The sequence below is a fragment of the Rhipicephalus sanguineus genome, chromosome 2, assembly GCF_013339695.2.
Source record: "Rhipicephalus sanguineus isolate Rsan-2018 chromosome 2, BIME_Rsan_1.4, whole genome shotgun sequence".
NCBI lineage: Eukaryota > Metazoa > Arthropoda > Arachnida > Ixodida > Ixodidae > Rhipicephalus > Rhipicephalus sanguineus.
The window spans coordinates 7,964,943-7,989,446 of record NC_051177.1 but is presented as its reverse complement, the minus strand read 5'-3'; the positions used below and the strand labels follow the sequence as shown (position 1 = coordinate 7,989,446).

The 24,504-nt window shown below is 46.8% G+C and overlaps 1 protein-coding gene across 1 annotated transcript; it reads left to right on the top strand.

The window, feature by feature from the left end:
- Positions 1-20,068: 20,068 nt before the first annotated feature.
- On the top strand, positions 20,069-21,624 carry LOC119381038 (putative nuclease HARBI1). The gene is made up of 3 exons (XM_037649028.1): positions 20,069-20,578; positions 20,687-20,828; positions 21,113-21,624. The coding sequence occupies exons 1-3, from the start codon at positions 20,069-20,071 to the stop codon at positions 21,622-21,624; spliced, it is 1,164 nt and encodes a 387-aa protein (XP_037504956.1).
- The last annotated feature ends 2,880 nt before the right edge of the window (positions 21,625-24,504 follow it).

The window sequence follows — 24,504 nt, the reverse complement described above, 5'->3', positions numbered from 1 at the left end:
ACAGAGTGCAACAAACGCGACGCATAAGAGCGGATCTCAAGCCGTGGGATCACCTAATCACGACCACCGTGATCTGGCCGTGATCATGACTCGAAGGCTGATTGCGACTTTGGCACGCTGGTTGCGTCGCATAGGGACGCTCTTGCACTTCGGACGCTTGCACTCACGGACGCCTCCGCATTTATCGACGATGACCAAGCAGAAAGGAACAGACGCCGCTGCAACGCTGGTTGCTTTGCATGCTTTCATTAGTGGCGCGTCCGTTCTAATCGACGGCAACTCTTCAGTGTTGCTCAAGGCCTCTCTGGTGTAATAAATACACCGCGGATCTCTTTCTCAAAAGTTAAAGATGTCAATTGCAGTTTAAATGCTCGCGACGCACGCTGGCCACATGCACTGTAAACAAAAATGAGCCGAGATGGGAGCTTTTCCAGCATATGAGCCCCGAAAACCCCCATGCCCCAATCATTTACTCCGTGGTAGCGGAGTGAAGTCGGCACATGTCGTCGTAAAACGCCCCTTGCTTAATGAGGGAGTTTATGAACGACATGACCTCGTTAAACTCTCCACGGAGTTTTAGATCACGTGTTTAGAAACTCCCTATGGGAGGTTTAAAAGGTATGTTTGGTCGTGACGTGCGTGTCACGTGGTTTGAAACTCCCTATGGGAGTTTTAAAAACCATTTTTGGTCGTGACGTGCGTGCGTGTGTGAATGTGCGTGTGTGTACGGGCATCTGTTTAGCACGCCGGTGTGAAGCTCCAGTGCCTTGTGTGGGTCGCCGTGTGAGCATTTGTCGACAGACAACGAAATTATCAGTGCAGCGAGGATTTGCAACGGCCGGTTGGTTTGTGTAGACGTGTAGGACTATTTTCTCCACTGAACCGTTCTGGTCAGAGACAAGCTCAACTCGCGCCAGCGTCCGACCGCGGACACATCGACCTGGCTGTCCCGTGTCTATTCTCCCGTCAAGCGGCAATGCCCATGCACACGAGTGCAAGCCTCCGACACGCCACGGATACCTCGCTTCAACGTGCCGAGTTACGAAGAAGTGCGAAGAATAATTTAATCGGTAACAAAAGTAAGCTGTTGCGCTCGTCAGAGGGTTGTTTCTGGAGTTTCACCGGCTAAAACTTCGAAGCAGTAAAAAAATGCCCCCACCTCCCCGAAGGGAATCGTGAGGAAATGCGAATGCATTTGTTGCGCCGAGAGTACACGGCGCAGTAATTTTAATGGCGTAAATTAATGACGAGACGAGGATTTGTACCGTAACCATTTATTTACACATTCATCAGCACCTGTTTGTGTTGTCATTGTACCTGACGGCCATAATCTCAGCCTTGTGGTCGCCGTTGGCGTTTCACAGCGGCGTCTCGAGCATACATTTCGAGAGGCGCCCAGCCAGCGGACGGGAGAGTGGGGCGCAGGGAGGAGAGAGAGCGAACGGCGAGAGAAGGAGCGGCGAAGCACTGCACCCAATGCCACCTAGAAGAGCGGTGCGGAGCCGGCGCGCGCCCGCGCAAACCGCGGTGAGGAGGCGGAGCGCGTGCAGTCACGTGGGGTGTGACGTCGCTGCGCCGTTGCTACAGACGCTCCTCTCCTTTCCTCGCGCCGTTGCTATGGGACGGCGGATTCAGGGTCGCTTATAAAGTGCATTCGCACTTAAAAGTAGGCTTCGCTACGTCGTCGGCATCAAGCCGGCCGGCGGCCGGTGTGAGAGCTGCGCCGGCGACGCGCTCGCTCCGACCACCGGCAACGCTTGCTTCTCGGAGTGTCACCGAACCGATGTTTCACCGGCTGCAACTTCTAAGCGGTAAGAAGGCTTCGCTACGTCGTCGGTACCAAGTCGGCGGCGTAGCGAACTCGCACCGCCACACCGGTCGCCGTGGTGAGTTCTACGAGCTCGCACCGGCCACCGGTGAAGCAAAGAATATGTTTCACAGAAAATAAAAGCTGCTGGAATGAATAAGTTTAAATTGTCTCTTTTGCGCCATGCAACCACCGCTGTCAAACGTCTAGCGAGAAGGCGAGCGCCGATACGAGACAGATTGAACCGACCTGCGACCGCCGATGCACTGCGAGCAACAGGAACCGCGACTATACGAGCCGTCTCGTTCGTTGTAAGTGCATCGCTCCGTACACTCTAAAAACTGAAACTCCTGCAGTGAGAGTTATAGAGCTGTGTTACTCCCACAGATCTCATTATACTCTCTCTCAGGGAGGCGCTTTACTCTCTTTTGGCCAGGAGGAGTGAAAAGGCCTTTCACTCCTCCTGGCGAAAGAGAGTAAAGTGCCTGTTTCACTCCCGCATCCCACGAGAGAGTAAAAGGTTGTTTTACTCTCTTGCCATATAAAAGCTTGTTTCAGAGCTTGTTTTAGTCTTGCAACTCTCCAAATATAACGAGCTGTAAAGAAAAGTTCGTGCAGTCTAATATCGTTGGCAGTAGCTCAATCGATGAAGTGACGGCGATAGATTCCTCTTCAACTTATCGCGACGAAAACCGCTGACATGCACAAAGAATCTGCGATCATAAATGTACGCGATTATACTCACACGTACGCACACTCTGAGTCAGGTCCTAGTTATTAACTGACTAGAGGCGGCACGCCGCAGCGTACGCAATAAAATGCTGTGGACAGAAAGCACGAGATAAAAAAGAAAAGGGGGGGGGGGACGACGCTTAGTTTCGCCTTTAAAACGCGACAGCGGTATTCGTACGCACGCATGGTCGCGCGCGCGCGCGCGCGCACACACACACACACACACACACACACACACACACACACACACACACACACACACACACACACACTATCGCCTTCTCAATCGCTAGCTTGCCTGCGCTTCTCGATGGAGACGTATACACAGTTCCGCAAGGAAAGCCAAAGTGCAAACGCCCTCTCTCTCTTTGCATCTACCTCGACTTTTCGCTCACGACCAACCAACGCTGGTTTTTCGCTCAGAACCAATGACGCCGACGCCGCCGACACCGGAATTTCTGCGAGACGAGCTCTTTGACGCTATCGCCTTCAAAAAAAAAAGATATATAAACGCGACTTCCTTCAAGCAGCCGCTAAACGGGAGGGCTGTTACATGAGCCGCCGAGAGAAACACGATAACGCAACCTTACGACGCAGGCACGCAGGCGCGAGCGAGGAAAGACAAAATAAAAAAAACAGACACACACACACACACACACACACACACACACGCGCGCGCACCAGGAGAGGAGAAGCGTGCGTGCTCAAGTCGAAGTCTCGCCGTCGCCCGTCGCTGCCTTCGCCATTTTCTCCCGTTGCCCGGTCATCGAAGTTTCCGAATTGCTCAGCTGTGTCGGCTGTGCGTGCCCGTGTCCTGTGTGTGCGCGACTCTGATCTCAACGCTGGACGTGAACGGCATTTAGCGACGGCAGTGCAACATCGCGTACTGTGAGCGTGTTCGTGTTGGTTTCATGATGGTCTGAAGACTCAAGCGTGCTTGCACCTTCGTGTATTCGTGTTCGGCCAGCACCTGGTTAGGCAGAGTCGGAAATGCGAACGGTAAGTGGTGCTTCTGTGTTCTCAGTTTCGCGTCGCTCACGTGTGTAGTGCTGAACAGTGTGTCGCGTGGAAAGTACAATAAAAAGCAGAATAGAATGGAAAAGCATTACGCGCACGTACGTGTGATGCCTGATGCGCGTTTAAAAAGCTTTTGTGAAGGCACACGCTTCGCACGGCCAGTCTATCGAAGAGCGGGTACGCCTCAATGAAGACAATTTGTGCTATACAATTTCTTTGCTTGCCATAAAGCGTGAATGCGGCAGCGTGCTTTCAGAAAATATAAACAAGCGAGAGGCCGCGGTTATCACTCCGTCATGTGTGCATTAACGCTAACTTTTGTTTTCAGTTGATTCAGTTATTGTAGTTGTCAGCCTCGGTTGTACGATGGTTGCGGTGCTCGGCTGCCGACCCGAAAGTCGCGGCTTCGATCTCGGCCGCGGCGGTAGCATTTCGGTGGAGGCGAAACGCTAAACGCCTGTGTACTCTGCGATGTCAGTGCACGTTAAAGAAAACAGATGGACGAAACTTCCGGAGCCCTTCGTTGCGCCGTTCACTTTTTTAGAAAAACGCCTATTTTCATAATTCACTTTCGGTAAAACACCCCCCTCCATCAGAATTTCGCTCCCCCCCTTCCCCTGTGGCTACGGGCCTGGCGTACGCTATTCCAAAACTCCCTAATATTAGTAAGTGGGAATACTTTTCGATAACAATTTTGCATTGCGCACTTTGTTCGTCCCTAAGACAAAAAAAGAAACAGCATACCATATATAGGGTAATAACGTCATTAGGTTGGACTAGAACGAATAAATTATGCTGCAGAGATATGATTATGGCCATATTATGTGAAAGTTGTCTGCTAAGTGACAGCGTTTATGGTGAAGCACGTGCATTTTACGATATTGTCACTTAATTCGTGACAATTTTGTGACATAATTAGTGACATCTTGAACTTTCCTGAATTTCATGTGGATATTCTCATCAAGTTGAAGATGTGCGAGCTGTGCCAGGCTTATTCAGTCACATCAGTGCAAGTCAGCTCAATGCAATACTGATTTCAGAGGGACAATAATTAAAAAAATGTGACTCTCATAAGACTATTATGAAGCTTTGAAGCAAGGCTAAGCAGCCATTAAACATTATCACAGTTAAAAAAAAGACTAATGTTCAGCAAGAACAGAACACCTTTCGTCATTTCTTATGGTTTACTTCTTTAAGTCATATGTAAGCTTCCTACCTTCATGCTTCTTGATGAATGTGAATATTGTGTTTAGTGCAGCACCAGAAGCAGTAGACAATGGCCCGCAGGTCACCAGATGACTCTATCGCAAATTCTCAAAGGATGTGCTGTTGTGCACCTACTCCTTGCTGTATCATGCTTTGTTTTGAGCTCTTTCATTAGCATGATACACGGCAAACAACTTAATTTATCAGAAACTCAAATGCTGTGTTTTTGACGAAATGGTAGGTGTGGAGTGAACTTGAAACCACAAGTATTTGCTTTCTAGTCGCGCACAGGCAGTGAAATTTGTGGTTGGCTGTAGGTTGGCTGTAGGTTATGAATGTTTGTGCAGTTGGCAACACTACCAGGGGCGTAGCCAGAAATTTTTTTCGGGGGGGGGGGGGTTCAACCATACTTTATGTATGTTCGTGCGTGCGTTTGTATGTGTGCGTGCCTATACACGCAAGCAAAACTGAAAAATTTCGGGGGGGGGGGTTTGAACCCCCCCAACCCCCCCCCCCCTTGGCTACGCCCCTGAACACTACACTACTGAACTTGATGTGTATATTTGTAATTGCTGCAAGACTTAAAATGAAGGAAGGAAAGAAAGAAATAGATGGGAAGACAGGCAGGTTAGCCACTTCTCAAACTGGCTGGCCATGCTGTGCAAAGGAAGAGGGTACGAGGAATAAAGGATAATACAAAAGAAACTTTACAGAAAAAGAACAAAGCAGGAAAGAAGAGTATGATGCCTCGTAAAGTCTCTCTCTAAGCTCACTTTTGCGTAAGAAGCACAGCAGCACTTTCAATGCTAACATCAAACGGGAGCAGCAATGAAAAAGCTCTGGAATCTGGTTTTCCTGAGATTAAAAAAAAAAAACTCTTTATCTACACTGCCAGTTTTGTATTATGTACTGAATTAGTTCTTGGTGTTCGAGTGCATTAGGATAATAAATTTAGAGTTAAAAGATTGTTGCATGCATGGACGTCTAACTGAATTTATGCCGGTTATCTGAATTAGGTATTGGTGTGCTTTACAGCTGTTTAGTGCAGCATGAAATAGTGAGTCACTGCAAAAAATCTGTACATTTTTTTTTTCTTTGCAGAAGGTGCTCAAGATGGCACATGCAACGCTATGCAGCTGTGGACACCAGCAGCTTGATAAGAACTCTTGAAGCTCATCTGGATGCTTCACAGAACCTGGGTTGGTAGCAGTAATCTCGTTAGGAGAGAGTGATCAAATAGAATCCATTTCTGAATTGTGCAATGCATACCTGTGTTTAATGAAGCAAGTCATTGATACATTGGAAACATTGAGAGTATCACTATTTTGAGTCCAATGTCATGGTAGCTCTTATCTCAGTCATCCGATACAGTATGCAGAATCTGCACCTGCACTCTGTCATGCCTATAACACTATATTGAATTTACAGTGGAGTGCCTCGATAATAGACACCTGTAGCATGATATTGACTGTATTGTGAGGGATTCATAGTGTTCCTGACGAAATGGTCAGTACTTATATAACGGCAGTGCTAAGAAGACAAGGACAAGAAAGTGCACATCAAGAGCGCTTACTCACAACTGAAAGCTTTATTGCCTAAACTTGAACCTCGCCTATTACCCGCCAACTAGTTCACATTCCCGTTTTGCTTCAAACGGTCAGTATTGTGATGCATTACCTTAACAATGAAGTGGCATATACATCGATATACATTGAAGCTCACTAGCGCATTGTTATTATGGTGTTTAACTTTATTTTTGTGTTTGGTAGTTTCAAAACCATTCACAATTTGCGACACAAATGTTAGTCCTGTTGTGAGTCACAACAGGACTAACATAGGATGGGCTGCATGCGCCTTGTGATTTAAGTTATCACTGTTAGGAAAATTTTTACATTCATTTCCACTTGATAGTTATATTAATTGCTTGTCTAGTTTGTGTTGGCTAGGGGAGATTTAGGGTAACAGCAAGCAGTAAGCAGCATATAAAATTTTCAGTATGCACGCATTTCATAGTTGGCATAAGCAGGATGGTGCAGTGCTTACAGGCAGGTGTTGTGTGCACAGCTGGTTTAGTCCGAAGTGCTGTGAGAAAGACAACATCTAGATGTTGCTTTGGCATAAACAGAGCTTATATTTAAATGTAAATTAAAAAATCGAGGCTGTCCACTGTGGCATGCCTCATAAGTACTATATATCTATATTTTGTCCCGTCTAGCCTAGGATTTTATATAATTTATTTGGGAGAACTTGCACTAAGTTTTGAGGATAAATGATTTATTTTTGTAATAGGAGTTGCCTCCACAAAACAACAAGCAACACTGCACACTAGCTATTGTACCTTGTTCTTTTGCTAGGTGTATAAAAACATGGCAGCAAAACATGCACAAGCAATTGAGCCTCGTCTTTCTGTATTATAATGCTGCGTCTTTCTAGATATTACAAGAATGAAAGTGTGCTGCACACTCTGCATATCACACAAGAAAATACTTGGCAGCTTCTTAATTTTGTATTTTTCTGTTTTTTCGGAAAAGCCTGCAGTAAAAGAAGACAAGTGGGTATTTTGTATGGATGCAGAAAGCTTAAAACTTCTTTGCTTGATATCTTTTTCAGGAAGACTGAAAACTTTTGGCAAAGCAGCAACAGTTCTGGCCCACCTGTTTGTCTACAAGACGGTCTCTTCTGTGAACACTCCTGTGCCTTACAGTATACTATACTGATGATCTTGTACATCTCTCAGTATTTAGGATTGTCAGCACTTGGACTGCTTGCTGCACTGTGTTATGCACGGTGCTGAGTCCAAACTTTCCAATAACAGTGTGCATTTGAAAATTTTACATGGCTTGAAAAGATGCTGAATGTAAACTCATTTAATTTACTAAGCATGGTTCTTTACTGTTTTACAGCCGTTGTTTATTCCTTGTTCAATTTTTATTCAACCTCATGGCATGTCCAGTCCTTGGCTCTAATGTGTCAAGCCACCACCAGTATTGATGGGCAATTTTTAATTCAAAGCATGTTATTGCCTAACTCCGAGGTAACTTTCCTGTCACGGTATTCGCCGATTCATTTTCAATGTGGCACTTCTGCATGAGCCATAAATTGAGCTGTTGAAGGTGACGAGGAACCAATTTTCCGGTCGCATTTCATGGCACTAGCTGGCATGTAAATATTGTAACCATTGGTCTACTATTTATGCATAATAATGCGGGTGAATAGGGTTGCGAAATAATGCCATGTTCCCAAGCTTAACTTTATAAATTTACATTATTTCTTAAAAATATGTGAATAAAGGCGACTGTGTTTACAAACCTTGGCAGATGGATCTATGGTCGACACCACAGGTCTTTATACAAAACATTGAACTGCACAATCATGCGTAACATGTTTTCATGCCTGAGGGCAAACTAATGCTATATATAAGAAAAATGGTACACCACCATGCCTAAGTGTTGCAAGCCTTTATTACTTATCGAGTTGCCTTCATGTGTAAGCAGACATCAAGTTCTCTGTGCATCAGAGGCATAGGCAGAAATTTTTTTCGGGGGGGGGGGGGTCGTCTCCTTGATTTGAAGTGGGAGCCGGGCAGGCAGATGTGTTCAGTTGTCATTTTGGGCTCTGTATGCCATAGCAAAAAAAAATTTCGAGGGGGGGGGGGGGGCGAGGGATGCCCGCGTGTGCCCCCCTGGCTACGCCACTGCTGTGCATGCCATCTCTTTGGATTGTACTTGCATACTGGCATTTCGAAGTGTATGTGTCTTGCTTTGTGATGAATTTTCGAACTATACTTTCATAATATTTTACTGCTGTGAATTAGTGCTCAGGTTGCATTGTGTATGTTGTTTCATCTGTTCAATAATGAGCATAGGTTCTGTGGTAGATGAAAATGTATAATTTACATTGACATTGTGAATGTTATTGTTTTGATTCTAATAAAGTGCTACAACCAGCATTTATTGTATCATTTGAAGTTTTAAGAATTTGTAATGCATTCAAACAAAAAAGTCCTTGTACATGTAAAAGAAATTGTTCAGGCTCTGATATATAGGTCGTGGTTCTCAGCCATGGATGTTTTGGAGACCCCTTGTGGACTGGTGGAAGTGATGAGGGACCCCTTGCAGTGAGAAGTAAGGAGGGGGGGGGGGTGAGGGCTTATAAATTAGCACAACATGCAGCGTGAAACAGGTGCCTTGCGTTTCTCCATGGCAAAGAATGGTCAAACTAAAGTGCCACGCCAATTCAATCTCAACAGCTTGTCACGAAGTTGTGCGATCTGCCGCCACATTTCAGCTGTTTCTCGCTACGCTTTCTCTTCAAATATGCAAGCCTGGAAAAGCACATGTGGTAGAAAATTGCAGTAAAAGCTTTACTGCCATCTCATGGAAAGCATAAGTCAGCTCCGCCGCAATGCATAACCGTTATGCGGTGAAGCAAAACAAAAAATAGTGGGGGCCGCTGTCATTGGACATATTGTTTCTTCAAAAAAGGCGTATTTTCTTTTTTGTTCGAAGATGCGTTTCGCGGACCCCCAGAAATGGCTTCGCTGACCCCCCCCCCCCCTTTAGAACCACTGCATGCTATAGATAATGCTTGCGTTACCAGATGGGTTTAACCGATGATTCTTGCAAAACATCGTGCAAATAAGCGACAAGCAGTAAACGGAAACAGATCAACTGTGATCGAACATTGATGGGTTGATCATGTATCAATGGTCGCATAATTTGTAGATTTGGAATCAACTACAGGTACACGAGGTAGTAGGTGTGCACATGGCACCCACTTTTTTCAGTTTTTATTTATCTGCTGCACTCATGTTCGTGCTACGTGTAATCCTGAATCACGAAAAAGTCAAGTTGTGTCCTGCCGTGACAAAAATATCCTAATCAAAATGACACCTTATTTTCTGAAGAACAGCTGTTTCACTGAGGCATACAATAATGCCTTTTTTTTTTTAATAGGTACTGCACAATCTCTTCAGGAGTAGTGCCAACTACACGCGGGCGTTCGCAATACAGAGGCGCAACAGTATTATCTTTTCTATTTTAAGGGAGCCATGTCACTCGCGAATTAATGGACATCGTGCTTAACCTTGGTGGATGCCTTCGACATACATTTGAACGACGGCGTGATACGGAAGAGTAAGGGTTACTTAGTAAAAGGTAGCTAGTCTCCGAGTATAAAAGCAAATAAATACTGACTATGACTAATTCAGAAGCACTGTATGTCGTGCTTCAGCGCGCGTAAGTGCTCATCACGCAAATATTCGTCTAACTGCTCAGAGGTGCCGCTGACCCTGCGTGCAGATTGCAACAGCACCTACACGCGCAATAAATGCACATGCTTGTATAGGTGCACGCTAAAATACCCTTGGAACTCTGACATCGACGTATGTAACAAAAATATGCGACATATGATGGTCTTCGAACAGCTGAGAACGCATTGCCGACACTTGCAGCTCGCGGCAAAAATAACCAAAACTGCTCCAACAGCACACGCTCGTAGAATACACATACGTGAGTTTCGCTATCTAAGGGTACTTTTCACGCCGGTATGGGCAAACTTTTGGGCGAGCGAGACATCCACGATGTATGGTGAACACACAAAAAACACACGTTTATCATTTCTCTTGCGGCACGACAAACGACGAACAGAAGTCGGAGCTGAAGGTGCTAACGGTGGCCTTCGTGAGTTCATGGCGCCGCGCTAACTATTTACTAACCTAATCCACGCGCAAACACACGCCGATGATGCAAAAAAAGAAGTAGCAAGCTCCGCTCTCGCGTTGCAAACCACTTGGTAAATATATAAAGCCGTGAAAAGTCAACGAAGCACGCGGTGGCTCTGTGGCGTAGTAGTTAGAGTGTCTGCTTTCGGTGCTTGTGGTCATGAGTTCGATTCCTGTGTCGTGTGCGATTTGTATGTGTTGTCATATGTGCGTGTTTACACTGATGTCCATTTTCTAATTACCCCTAGAGATAAGCATTACAGAAATTATTCCGTGAAACGCTGTTCGAGTGCCAAAATTTTTCTTTTTCGCAGCCGCTTTGTGTGCCGTAGCTGCCGCCACTTCAAGTTGCGCCAGCTATGGAGGATAAAAACAACTAACCGATACATAATGTATGACCTTCGAGATTCCGGGATTGTCGCTCGCTAAGCCTACATCGTTGATTATTTGAGTATGGCTCTCGAAAACGGTGCCGAATCGACACGAATACCTTGCTGTCGAAGCTTCAAGACGTGAACCTAAAGCAAATAAAAGCATCAGTTCGGAGATAACGAGCGACAGAGCGCGCGACGACCACATGATAGATTCGAGGTGGACGGCAATCGCTTTCAGCGGCGCGGCCATGTTTACCGGGCGTGCGTATGCGCAGTTCACACCCGGTATTCCGGTGCCGGACAGACTAAAATCCTCTAATGTATGCGTTTCGGTTGCGAGCGCTCTACGTGTTTTGGTTGCGTGAATGTGTGCGCGTATGAATGTGCCATTTTCTGTGCTCGATTAATTTTATTTCAAAGCTGTTTCAACGTGATAGCTTTACTCCCTCGGAGGAGTGCTTTCACTCTATCGCAGACGGAGTACTGTACTCCATGAGGAGGCGTTGAATCACTCCCTGTCTAGAGGGAGTTGTTTCACCCCGGAAAAGGGAGTGCCCAGCGGGACAAGCCAAAACTCTCACAAAGGGAGTGCCCCGACGCCCTTTCTTCTAAGAGTGTAGCTTAACGTGGATAGCGGACTCGGATAGCGGCAGTGTGTGTGTAAAATAACGGCGACGAAAACTGTACAGCAGCAAGCATTTCGTGATCGCGAGCTGTCGTTCATCGTATAGCCGTGCCGTACTCCTGGGAGAGGCCTAGCGACGCCGTCGGCCACAACGCCGCGGTTCTTCGCCGGTGTTGCTCGTGAATGTGTGCCGCTGAAGCGTTCGTGCACGGCCGCTCGTGGTTCGTGTACGATAATGTGCATTTTACAGACTCACGCACAGTACTGCTAAGGCAGATATATTCCATGCGACAGAGTGCCAGCTGATAATCAAAATTCGCTAATTAAAACGGCGTTGAATGTTAGGCGGGTTTATAGTAAAAGATAGATGTGCCTCAGTGGTATCTATAAGCCCACCGCAAATTTACACGTACGCTATGAATGTTTGTTGCTTAATTACACGGAAAAGAAGTGTCCCATCTGAGCTATGTTGGAGGTCAAGATGTGGTGGCTATATATATTCGGTGACCAAAGTTTGGTTGTGAAGCGCGGGTGGCAAGCGGTTGTCAGTGTGAGTGTTGTATTGCTTTACGAATGTTGTGTGCATGTTTGTGTACGTGTGATCGAATTTTCGTGTTTCGATGCTAATTTAATTGAACATTCTCTGGCGCATGGTGCGACAGCGAAAAGCATTTTTTTTTTTCGATGGTTATAAAAATTTACTCCCATACTTACCTGGAAAAGCTCCCCTATGGATGTAAACAAATACTCCCCTCAGTCCATCCAAAACCTCCGTCCTCAAGGGGGGTAAATTTTTTACTCCCCTGGACGGAGTATATAAAACCCCCATCGGGGCGTGTGCTGGAGGACAAGTGCATTTACTCCCACTCGGCTTTTTTTTTGCTTACAGTGTGCTATCAAATGCGCCGGAGCGGAGATATCGGCCCATAGTATACCTGCGAGGCTCGAGGGGTCAAGACGACTTTGATATTTTCGCCTACGTCACCACGCGTACGGCGCGCCGACCAATCAGAGGCCGCGATACCTCTGAGCGCTATGCCTAATGGCCGCCGCTTCCAAGGCACCTCCGAGTGCTGGGCAAGCACGGAAACTACGTTCGCAAATGCTCCTGAGTGACCGCGTCGTCATCCAGTACGACGACGACACGGCGAACAACCGCGAGTGCTACCAGTGGGGCGCCGTTTCGTGCCGAGTTCGAGCCACGCCGACAAATCCAGCGAATGCCTGCCGGCTGCCCTTGCGGCTGTTTTGAGTGCGATCTCGGCCGAGTGAAAATATCGTGCCTACTACCGCGGCATGTCGCTGCTCCTGTGCTTTGATCTGTGTTTATCTGCGCTCGGAACTAGTGTAAACATGCTTCGGAGGTTTGAAGTATTGAGCGTGAGCCCTCGCCTCTCGCGAAGTCAATTCAGAGCGGTCTTGAGTTAGATCGTCGACCGAGTGAAAACATCGTACCAACTACTGCAGCATGTCGCTGCTCCTGTGCTCTGCTCTGTGTGTATCTGTGCTCGGAACGGGTGTAAACATGCTACGGAGGTTTGAAGTCCTCAGCGTGAGCCCTCGCTTACCGCGAAGTCAATTCAGAGCGGTGTCGTCTGCATTCAGCGTAGGCCTCTACCGTCGAGTTTGTGTGTACCAGCTCATCTGAGGAACTTTTTTTGAAGGAAATTGACGGTAGTTGTTTCCGTCGAAACATAGACACTATATATGACGCCAGAGACTTGGCGTGGCGCTTACGCAGGAGTTTTTATCCGCAGTGTGTTTATTTTCAACATCGCCATTCTCCTCACCATTGCCGAAAGCGAACATCGCACTTGCCAACACATTTCGGTGATGTGACAACGTACACGAGGAGGATTTGCGGATTTTACGAAGCTGAAACATTGGTTGACTTCGGCGCAAATCGTTTGCGAGTGTTGCCAAGCTAACAACAAGCGTGCGCTTGTTGGTAGCAGTGTGACGCGATTTCGTGCCGGGTACCAGCGACGCCGACACATTCAGCTGTCAGCGGTCTCATTTACATTCATGTATAAAACAGAAGCTCGAACGTGCGCGACTGTGGTGATCGAAAAAGAAAGTTGCATGATTAAGTGCTGCTTGTGTTGCCTGCTATTTCACTTCTTGACTCTTGGTCTGCTTCTCTGCCGTGCAACTACACCTTAGCACATGCCCAGTTGCACGTGCCTTGATTTGCAGGTTGTCTATTCTGACACACATTCTCCCTAGTCTTTTCTGACACTCATACACGGGAGAATGTGAACAATGGCGCTTCTCCATCGTTATACAGTTTACTTAAATATAACACATGTTTTGTTTACAGCTGGACAGCTAATTTGCTAACAAGCATGTAAGTGCCAAGCACCTCCATTGAAATTTGAGGTGCACAATGACACGATAGTAAGACGAGAAGAGCATGACATCACACGTATGTGCAGAAGGAATGAAAGTGCAATATTAGTGTGCTGCTCTTTGTTTAGAAGGAATTCAAACGGTGCCTCATCTGCAACCTCAGACACTTGTGAGACCATTCTAAACTGCGCACATATGTATCTCTTCCTCCAGACTGATTCCAGCGGAAATAATTATTTGATGGTTTCAAATGCCAAATCCTTGGATGTATTGCAAGGACTATTCCATTCCTGTTCAGTTCTTTGTATATGCACTAACTTGGACTATGCATGCACTTAAGCATAATTGAAATATTAAGACATTTAGTTTAGCTATGTTAGACAACTTGCCAAAGACTTCTGTACAGTGCTCTGGTGCAACGCTATGACCGATATCTGTTGTATCATCAAGTTTCAGGCACGATTTATTATGTTAGAGAGCATTTTGACTACTGACGACGTCCAAAGGCCTTCTACACAGTGCTTGGTTGGTTCCAATCTTATGACCGATATCTGTCGCATCATGAAGTGTCACATGTGGTTTGTTGCCTTAGAGGATATTTAGACTACCAAGAATGTGCGAAAGCCTTCTACAGAGTGCATGGTTCTGATCTTATGACCGATATTTGTCGCATCATAAAGTGCCAGGTGTGGTTTGTTGTGCTAGAGGATATTTCGACTACACACAACGTGCAAAAACCAGTGCTCGGTTCCAATCTTATGACCGATATCTGTCGCATCATGAAGTGTCAGGTGTGGTTTGTTGCGTTAGAGGATATTTAGACTACAGACAACGTCCAAAATCCTTCTACACAGTGCACAGCTGCAATCACAATCTTAACATAACCCATTTTTTGTGCACACTAACATGTTCAAAAACAGTTGTTTCTGATATTTACGAACACTGGAATGATGTACCTGGTTCGATTCGTGAAATAAATGTATCTGATTTTTGGAGGGACTTGTATGATATTAGTGTTCTATTTCTCTCATTTTTTACCCAGTTGCACTCAACAGGTGGCGATATCTGCTTTTGTTGAAGCACTTATTGCGATATTACTGTATACATTATTTCCTTTTGTATTCATGTACACCACTCCTGCAGTAGCCCTGCATTGGGCTGCAGTATCTGAAAATAAATAAATAAATATTATGACCGATATCTGCTGCACCATGAAGTGTTAGGTGTGGTTTGTTGTGTTAGCGGATATGTAGACCACCAAGAACGTGCAAAAGCCTTCTAGACAGTGCTCAGCTGCAATCTTATGACCGGTATCTGTCGCATCATGAAGTGTCAGGTGTGGTTTGTTGCGTTAGAGGGTATTTCAAATACAGACAACGTGCAAAAGCCTTCTACACAGTGCTTGGTTGCAATGTTGTGACCAATATCTATCACATCATGAAGTTTCAGGTGTGGTTTATTACTTCGATAAATGCTGTAAAATATGAAGTGTAAACATGTACTGGATGCACCAGCATATTCATGATAATTTTAATGGATTTTCTTGTGTAGGTATATGCGCCTGGTGGTTTATAAACCTTGATGCTACTTGATTTTTTGCTTTTTAGAGCCTTTAGAAAGTTTTTTAGGTGTTAAAAGCGTCTGGAACAGGACGGGCCCTACGATATCTTCACCAAAAGCGCTGCTCGCAAATTTGCTTTCTGAGCCATTCCTAGCAACAATTATGCAATCAATGTACAGACACCATCATATACCACTCATTTCATTTCACTGAAATTCAAAGAAAAGATCTCATGCACATCCCACTACATGAACCAAATACTGTATAAGTCAATTATAGGTCAATTATTCTTTGTTTTATAGATCTGAAAGCCTTTTTTAAAACGTCATGCTGTGCAAGTAAACAATAAGCAGGTATCTGAGTATGTTTTGTGCACTGCCTGGAAGTGTATAAGGCGTGAGGATAGACTGTTTAATTGTGAACTCGATGCGTATTTTGTGGTGAACAGTGCATATTCATTTATTAGAAAACGAGAAAGTCAGGCCATACTTGCAGTGCTGGGGTTTACCTGCATTTTATTGCTAGACAGGACATAAGTAACTGTGAGTTTCCAGTAATGTTGCTTTCTTGTTTCCATGCTACTGAAAAAAAATTGTGTTTGTATCTATGCTTGCTCCAGGATTTGAACTTCTCAATGTTGGCCTATGTAATAAACTGTAACTCATATTAGACAGCTAGAATATTAGTCACGGTGACACCCGTGGTACGCGGAAAAGCCGTCTTTTTGTTAATGTGAGAAGTATTAGTCGTTATGCGGCGAATTTTCAGGGCACCTCGTTTGGACTTTGCAGCAAACGTCTATTTCCCCTTTTTTTCGTAACTAAAGTACGCGCCAAGAAACGACGTCGAGCCCACCGACGGTGCGGGCGACGCCGCTCCCGTCCGCTTCTTTTTAGCACCAACAGGAGGTGAACCATTTTCATGAACAGGATGATTATATTCGTGTTGGGCACTAATAGCATGGCCGTGAACAGGCGTCAAAAGGCGATCGCACAAGCGTTGGCGATCTCGCAAACATCGTTGGCTGTGTCCCGTGATGCAGACGTGAACTTACGCTCGCGGGAGCAGCGCACGCGCTGATGTCGATTACTTGTGCATACCGTGGTTGTTACTTTGGTCATTGCGATGTTAATTACTTCTTAAATAGTCAGAACAGTGGTGGGTGAAGCACAATCAATATTTTAACGACAGTCTAATTCGCTTCGATTGATAACGCACCGTTCTAGGCTGTACACGGACAGTTTTAAATGAAAAGATCAAGCAACACTTTGCCTCTGCCAAAAGCGAGCGTCGGCGCGGTCGACGCTTGCCTCCACGGGGCGTGCCGCGACGCATTTGACGCGTAGGAGCGGGGAACGCGTGCCGGCGCTTGCCAGTGGTTGGGCCTTTATTCTACCACCGTGGCCAAAACTACCGACTGTGACGTAGTTCCGGTTAGTTCATTTCCACGCCCACACTTTTGGCGCGCTTGCTTGGGGGGAGCAAAACGAACTTTTCTTTCGCGTATTTTAAAGCTCCTGCTGCCACAACAGCGAAAAAAATTACGCCATCGTCGACAATAATGTTGGTCCTTGTTAACAACAAAGTTTTACCGAATTGTAAAACCACTTCAGCATCCCTTTAAAGCTGGACGTTTGCACATATTTTAACACTGCGTACTCTTAAACACTTTGAGCGCCCCAACGATGCTTAACAAAAAAGTACAATGCAAGAAAGAAGATGAAAAAAAATGTTGCAGTGGCTCAGCTCGGCTATGCCAAGATAACGTAGCGTTAGCAAAGGTTCAGCTAATTATTCTTAGCTTTCCTAATTGTCTAGGATTAGCGTGATTATCATGCTTAATGCTGCTCCAATGACACACACACGGTATACGTATTATGTGGCACATGTAGATTTATTTTGCCAGGCAACTACTTCGGGATCCGATGAGTTAAGCTTCTCCGATCTTCTGCGCCGTTGAGCAGCATTTGCGCTCTCCTTCTCCATGGCTATATCACACTGGCAAACGCCAGTCAGAGGCGCTATCAAGCGGCTACAGCGCAGTGTCAGACGGCGACTGCACAGCGAAGACGAATAGCTGCGCGCGCGCCGGCGCCAATACGTATGCCACGGCTACGACGTCACTGCTCTGGAAAGCGCAGAGCGGCGGCGGCGAGTCGCGCGCGGCGGGGCGGAGTACGTGGGAGGTGCCGGCTCCAGTGCGTGACATCACTGATCCTCGCGAATTCGCAGCACGGTTCTTGAGGAGCCACGCGAAACTGGCTCGTCTAGGCCAGTGTAGCTAACGATACAATATCACCAAGCGATTTTCAGGCTGTATTAGCACCGAATCTCTTGCCCCAAGTGGAAGCGAAATGGCGCATTTTGAAAATGCTGGTCTGCACCTGCGATTGTTCGCTGTATTTTCGGTGTACAATCGAGCCCGGATATATCGAACTCGATGGAGATTGTGAAAAAAGTTCGATATTTGAATAATTCGATATTCGAAATTGTGCTCGTAATAAAAACATAGCACGTCTCTGGCAAATGTCTAAACTTGCGAAAAGACGGGAGATTACCGATTGGCGTATCCAAAAGCAGCAACGTCGACAGGCACACGGTGGTGAGAAATGATTTATTTGATGAGAAAAAAGCCGAACAGGTCGACGGGGCTCAACTGGCAGCACACTTGAAATGCGCAAGAAGTGCCAAATAAAAAAAAAAAGACCAGTTTGGTGCCGGGAAAGACATGCCCTGTAGTCACAAGTAAGCGCTTACGCCACATACAAAGTCCAGCGCCAAATCAAGGCGCCGATACCTTCGACAGAGCGGAAATTCGTCAAAAGCCGCCACTTCAAAGCACCCACCCTCCCCCCACGCCAGCGAAACGCGTGCAAGTACAGCCAGCGTGTCACGAACAAGTAAGCGCTTACACCACATTCAAGATCCAGCGTCAAATCCCGGCGTCGATACCTTTGACGGAGCGCAATTTCATCAAAGGCCGCCACTTCTTCAAGGCACCCACCCTACCCCCACGCCGGAGAAACGCGTGCAAGAGCAGTCAGCGTATTTCGAACAAGTAAGCGTTTACACGACATTCAAGATCTAGCGTCAAATTACGGCGCCGATACCTCCGGCGGAGCGCAAATTCATCAAAAGCCGCCACTTCTTTGAAGTACCTACCCTCCCCCCACGACGGCGAAACGCGTTGAAGAACAGGCAGCGGGCTTCGAACAAAGCGCTTGCGCATAGTCTCGAAAGTTCGAGAACCTGAGGCGCGACGCCGTCTCAAACGACACTGCTTTCACTGGCACGTGTGCTGACGACGCCGAACTGGCTCAACACCTTTACCGAGCCGCTGCTGTACTGTGAACAGATGAGTCATGTCCAACTCTCCCGAACCCAGGCGAACCAATAAGCGCGCAGAAGCATGTGGGTCGGCCAGTCAACGAAGAAGCCAGTAAAGTGAGGACTATCAGACTGTGGCACTGAAAGTGACTTATCTGTCGCCACGCATACATATCTTATGTGACGCAAAGTTCATAAAAAAGGAACGAAACAGAAAAAAGGAGAGAGAGAGGAACAAAAGACAGGCGCTACACTCTCTACGCTACGCGTGCGCGGACTTCCTGCACGTGTGGTGCAGTGCACTTTGAGGCCTTGGGCGAGGCATCGCGTTCGATATATCGAATGTGCAGTCAAGAGGAGCACTATATTTGCGTGCACTAGCCCAACATATTTGCATGGAATTTTACAACTGTGACATGCACAACAATTTGTGTGGTTCGACATATATGCGTGTTCGACTGCATTTTTCGATAAGTGCTGTTCATGTAGAGGGCACAGAATCCTTGCGGTATATGAAACGGGTTGAGGCATTGCTTAAAAGGGTCACTGCGTCACGTCACTTTTTTAAATGATTATCTTATCGAACAGAATCTCGAACGATACAATTCACTAAGGCAGACATTAGCACTCCGGTGTCTAAGAAACTCTATAGTTCGACGTAACGTCGATGCATGTGCACGCTCGGCACAGCGACACTACGCTATTCAAACGCACAGCACAAAGGCCGGCGCTTCCGGCGTCCGTCGGCGCGCCGCGCCGCTGCTGCAGCCGGCGCGAGATGCGACATGCTGCATTCCGCGCCGGCGACGTTACCCAAAGAACAGCGTACCCAAAGACCTTGACTTCACGGTGTCTGTGTTTCTTCGTTCTTCGTGCCGAAGGCAACGAAGGGACGCCGGGCGTGGTCAACTGCGCATGCGTCAAGTCAGCGCAGCGCGGCCGGCACGGCGCGCGAGTGGGAGTATGAGTGCTCGGTTTTCGCGTAAACGTAACGTGAGCATGGCCTCCGAGATTACCCGGCGGGGCGCCGTTCAACGGCGCACAGCCGGCTAATCTCGGAGGCCATGACGTGAGGAACCAACGAACCTGGCATCGCGAACATCTGCTGACGCTGGGGTGCTATCGCGGAACGCTTCTATTCCTTTTTCTATGCTTTTCGCCGCCATTAGTCGTCTCCGATTGGTCGAAGGGAGGCCATGTTATTTGTCAATCAAACAACCATAAAAAAGCGTCACGTCAAAATGACGTTTACACACTCATTATGCAGAGAGAAAAGGCATAGTTTTTAGCATCGCCAGAGAGCGGGTCGTTCGGAAAGGCATCGAAAATGGCGGCTCCGCTGATCGGGATGGCGGTTGCGCTCATGCGACGCCGGCGACAACAACGCGAGCCCGACGATGCGTTTGACATGACAGATGACGAATTTCGGCGGCATTTTCGACTCTCGAAGGAAACTGTGCGATGGTTGTGTGGTCAACTGGCCGAGGAACTGGAAGGGGTGCGAGCGACGCGGCTCTCAGTGGAACAAAAGATGTGTGCGCTGCGTTTCTTTGCGACCGGGAGCTTCCAAGGTTCCGTCGGGAGCGAGACGATTCACATGGCGCAGTCGACTGTGAGCGAATGCGTCGAACGCGTCGCTCAAGCTATAGTGAAAGTGGGCGCGCGAAGTGGGTGGGTGCGCTTCCCGACGACGACCGAAGAAAAGGCGGCCGTGAAAGAAGGCTTCCTTCGGGTCGGCGCCATTCCGGGAGTGATCGGCTGCATCGACGGCACCCTCATCGGCATCAAGGCGCCCAAGGGACCCCGCAAGGCTTCGTTCATGTGCAGGAAGCACTTCTACGCCCTCAACGTTATGATCGTGAGTTAACCTCCGGCTTGTTTGCCTTTCGTTTTACTGCGCCCGCGCCTGCATCTTTTGTTGTGTTTGCTTGCTAACAATGGGCTTTCGCCGCGCACGCTTTCCCAGATCTGCGATGTGGCGATGCGGATCCTGGCCATCGACCCTATGCGACCGGGGTCAGACCATGACTCGTTCGTCTGGCAGACGACCTGGCTGCGCCGACGGTTCCTGGCGGGGCGCATTGCAGAGCCAGGCGAATATCTGCTTGGTGAGATTAAAACGTTTTCCTCACGGGAGAAGTTGTGTTAAAAAATTTTGAGACGCCCCTGGGTCCTGCCCGAAGGTTAAAAAAAAAGTAGTAGTGCAATCACTGTGCGACTTCTTTTTAGAAGGATGTGGACCAAGTGATCAGAACAAATGAATAGAGCACTGCACTAAGGGTCTCGACAAGTGTTGCAGCAGTGATGTAACATTATGGCCTCTGATGTTGACGACTAACGTTATGCTACATGGGTATACGTAGCATAGTACACTATTTCCGTCTTTGTGCAGGTGACAGTGGCTACCCATTGGAGCCGTGGCTCCTTATCCCGGTCTCTGGCGATCCTTCCGAGCACAGTGCCGAAGGCAGGTTCAACGCTGAGCACATCACCATGCTCTCCACTGTGGAGCGGTGCATTGCCATGCTTGAAGCCCGCTTCCGGTGCTTGCAGCGTTACCGCACCCTCCACCACGAGCCAGAGCGTGCTGCTGACATTATTGCAGCATGTGCTTCCCTTCACAATCTATGCTTAGGTGAGGGGGCCACTGAGCCGATTGATGAGTTTGAAGGCATTGAAGACTTTTTCAGCAGCAGCAGCAGCAGCAGCACCAGCAGCGAAGATTCTAACGGGTCCCCCATCCCACAGGGTTTGACCCGAAACAGGGCCACAAGAAGCTATTATTTAAGAGGGCGCGCAGTACGGGACGGTGTCATTGCGCGCTTTGGCACCACCCGTGCGCAGCACTACGAGTACTTGAGGAGGGTGCGCCGGCGGTTGCAACGCCAACAGCATCGTTGGTAGATGCGTAATGCAGCAGTTGGAGTAGTGTGTATTTAAGAGATGTCAAATAATTGATTTACACATATTATTACTGCGCTGATGTGTGACCTCTTTCAGGCGTGGTACAAGAATTGTGATGAAAAGAGAACATATGCATTCTTGCAGAAAAGCCAGTGTAGAACAAAAATATGATCATACACTGCACTGGAGCATGGTCATATCCATACAACATTTCATGTGTTAAGCTTGCTGCTGAGGGTGGGATAAAAGCTGTGTTGTTTTTTACGCGCCAATATTTTGTCTGGCGACTTCTTTTCACAACTGTGTAATGGGTGAAGCAATGTGGCTGAATTGTGTTGCATAGCATGCACTGCAATGTCACTTTTTTTTTACATTCGAAAGTATTCATTGCTTGGAGCCTGAACACAGCATCATACACAGTAACTAAATGTAGCCCCTTTGATGCTGCTGCTGCTGTCGAGTATGTGCCATTGCCCTGTAATATCCACTGAAATGCAACCATGTTGTTGTTTTTTTACATATGAAAGGTCTCTCCTTTGTCTTGGCATTCGAGCGATTGTGACGTAGCTGTTAGAATTTTCGCTGCTGTGAATGAGATGGCGAACAACTTGTTCTGCCTGTAGGTATGTTCTGCATTTCTTTTGCCCGCCTGAGATAGCTGTATGCTGTCGTTTTGTAGTGCTCATTGACATCCATTCCTGTTTGTCTTTTCACTCCCTATGGAAGCATTGAAGCCTCCGATCGCACAAAAATGCAACGCACACAACACCTTCCGCTCCTTTAGAAGTGTCGTCGTTCACTCCACTTCCAGTTCCTATGTCAGTTGACCACACAACCATCGCACAGTGTTCAAGAGACAGAAATGCTGTTGAAATTCATTATCTGCCATGCCAGAGAACATGCCTCACTTGAAGTGCAGTCATATGCAGAAAAGTGAAATTACCAATGAGCATAATGTGAACGTAAAGTGCCTGTACTGGAAGAACGGTACTCAGTAACTTGGAATTTTCTAGTTACAGCACAAGTACTAGATGCAAGTGTAGTAGCAGTCATAGCATGTACACAGGGTGTGTCCAGATATTAAATTTCGTTTTGATGCTTGTGCTGCTTCCAATACTTCCCGTACAAACCCTGCAAACGAGGAACTCCGGTACGTGCACCCTAATTGCGTGACAAAAGCAAATATTTCACTGTTGATGAATGCACACAACCTGTCCGTACTTGTAAAAAGAGCTGTGTAATATGTCTGCACAGTTTGTACAATGCAAGCCAGCATCATATGCGCAAATAAAAGCCCTCAAAGTTGATGTTTTATTTCTTGCATAAATATTCATTCCTTTTTTTTCCTCGAACAATTCATTCAAGCAACACATTCTGTTTATACAATAATCTAACTACTGTATGGAAGCTGCACTGGATGTCACACAGTATGGTACATCTTGTAAGAACAGTAGCTGTAGAACACGATACCATGAACCGCGTTTGCTTGTAATAATACACCACTAATGGCAGATAAAGTTTCACTGGTTGTTCCTTTCATGCAGCTGATGACAGAGCACACAAAAAAAACGTCCAAATGTTTGCATGCATCACAGTACATGAGTAATTGACAGTAATCTATTAAAAAAACACTGTTAAGTTGACTTTACGTAACAGTGTCCTACCACCAGTATGTGGTCACGGCTGTATCTCCTACGTCAAACAGTAAGAGTACTCGAAACATCTCATTCCTGCAATGCAGAGAAGCATACAGCATATCACATTGCCATGACTTCCCTCCAGTCATGGGCTAGTTACCAGTAAAAAGTAACAGTGTTACAGTTACCTAAGCCAAAAAAGTAACTCTGTTACAGTCACAGTTACAGAGTTTCCAAAAGTAACGTGTTACAGTTACAGTTACTGTGAAAAAGTAACGCTGTTACTTTTCCGTTACTGTATAAAGTAAGTACTAGATCACAAAACAAATTATAGTGTTTATTTAATCAAAATGTGCGAAGGCGTGTGGGTAGTCATAATTGCATGTGGTAAAACCCTAGACGAAGGAAACCTGTAAAAAGGGGGCCCAACACAAGCAATCGTTGTGTACGCCTCAATCTGTCGCATCAATAAATGCTCTTGGATACTAGAACAGGAAAACGTGCTTGATGCTCTGGAACAACGGCAGTATACTACGGCGTTTATTAACGATGCCCAGAAATGCATGCGAAGAGGAGCAGGGAGTGCGTCAGGACTGAAGACAACGTCGATTGTGCATATTCCCTGTGTTCAAGGTGTATCAGACCCTGTCCGGAGAGCTCTGCGTCCGCTGGGCATACAAACCGTTTTTAAGCCCCGTTATACATTGAGACATGTGTTCGCGCGAAACCTAAAGACCATACACCTGCGGAAGATCAGAGCCAATCAGAGCGGTGTCATCTAAACGTACAATGTGGGGATTGCCACGTGACTTACATCGAAACAGGCAGGAAAAACGGGATATTGCTGAAGCAAGCCATGCAACGCGTTCTACGATGGGGCTTGCTCACCACCGCTGAACAACAGCGCATAGTTTTGACCTAAACAATGGGACGACGCTGGCTTGTGAACGAAGGTAGGTGGGAAGAACACTCCTGGAATCGTGGTACATTCGCCGCGACGCGTGGGCTTGCAACAACCTGAGGATGCCACCTCCACAGAAGGCGAAACGTCTATGTCGTATTGTTAATAATTGTTTTGTTATGTCAGAGCAAACCATTTACAATCAGTTCCAAAGAGGTTTTAAAAAAATTGCTTCGCTAGTTCACAGTATTGCTGGCTCTAAGCCGCTTCGCGCGCTCCACCTTTCTAGCCGCCTGCCAAACAGGATTAGATCGGATTCACGGACGAAGGAGACTATAAACT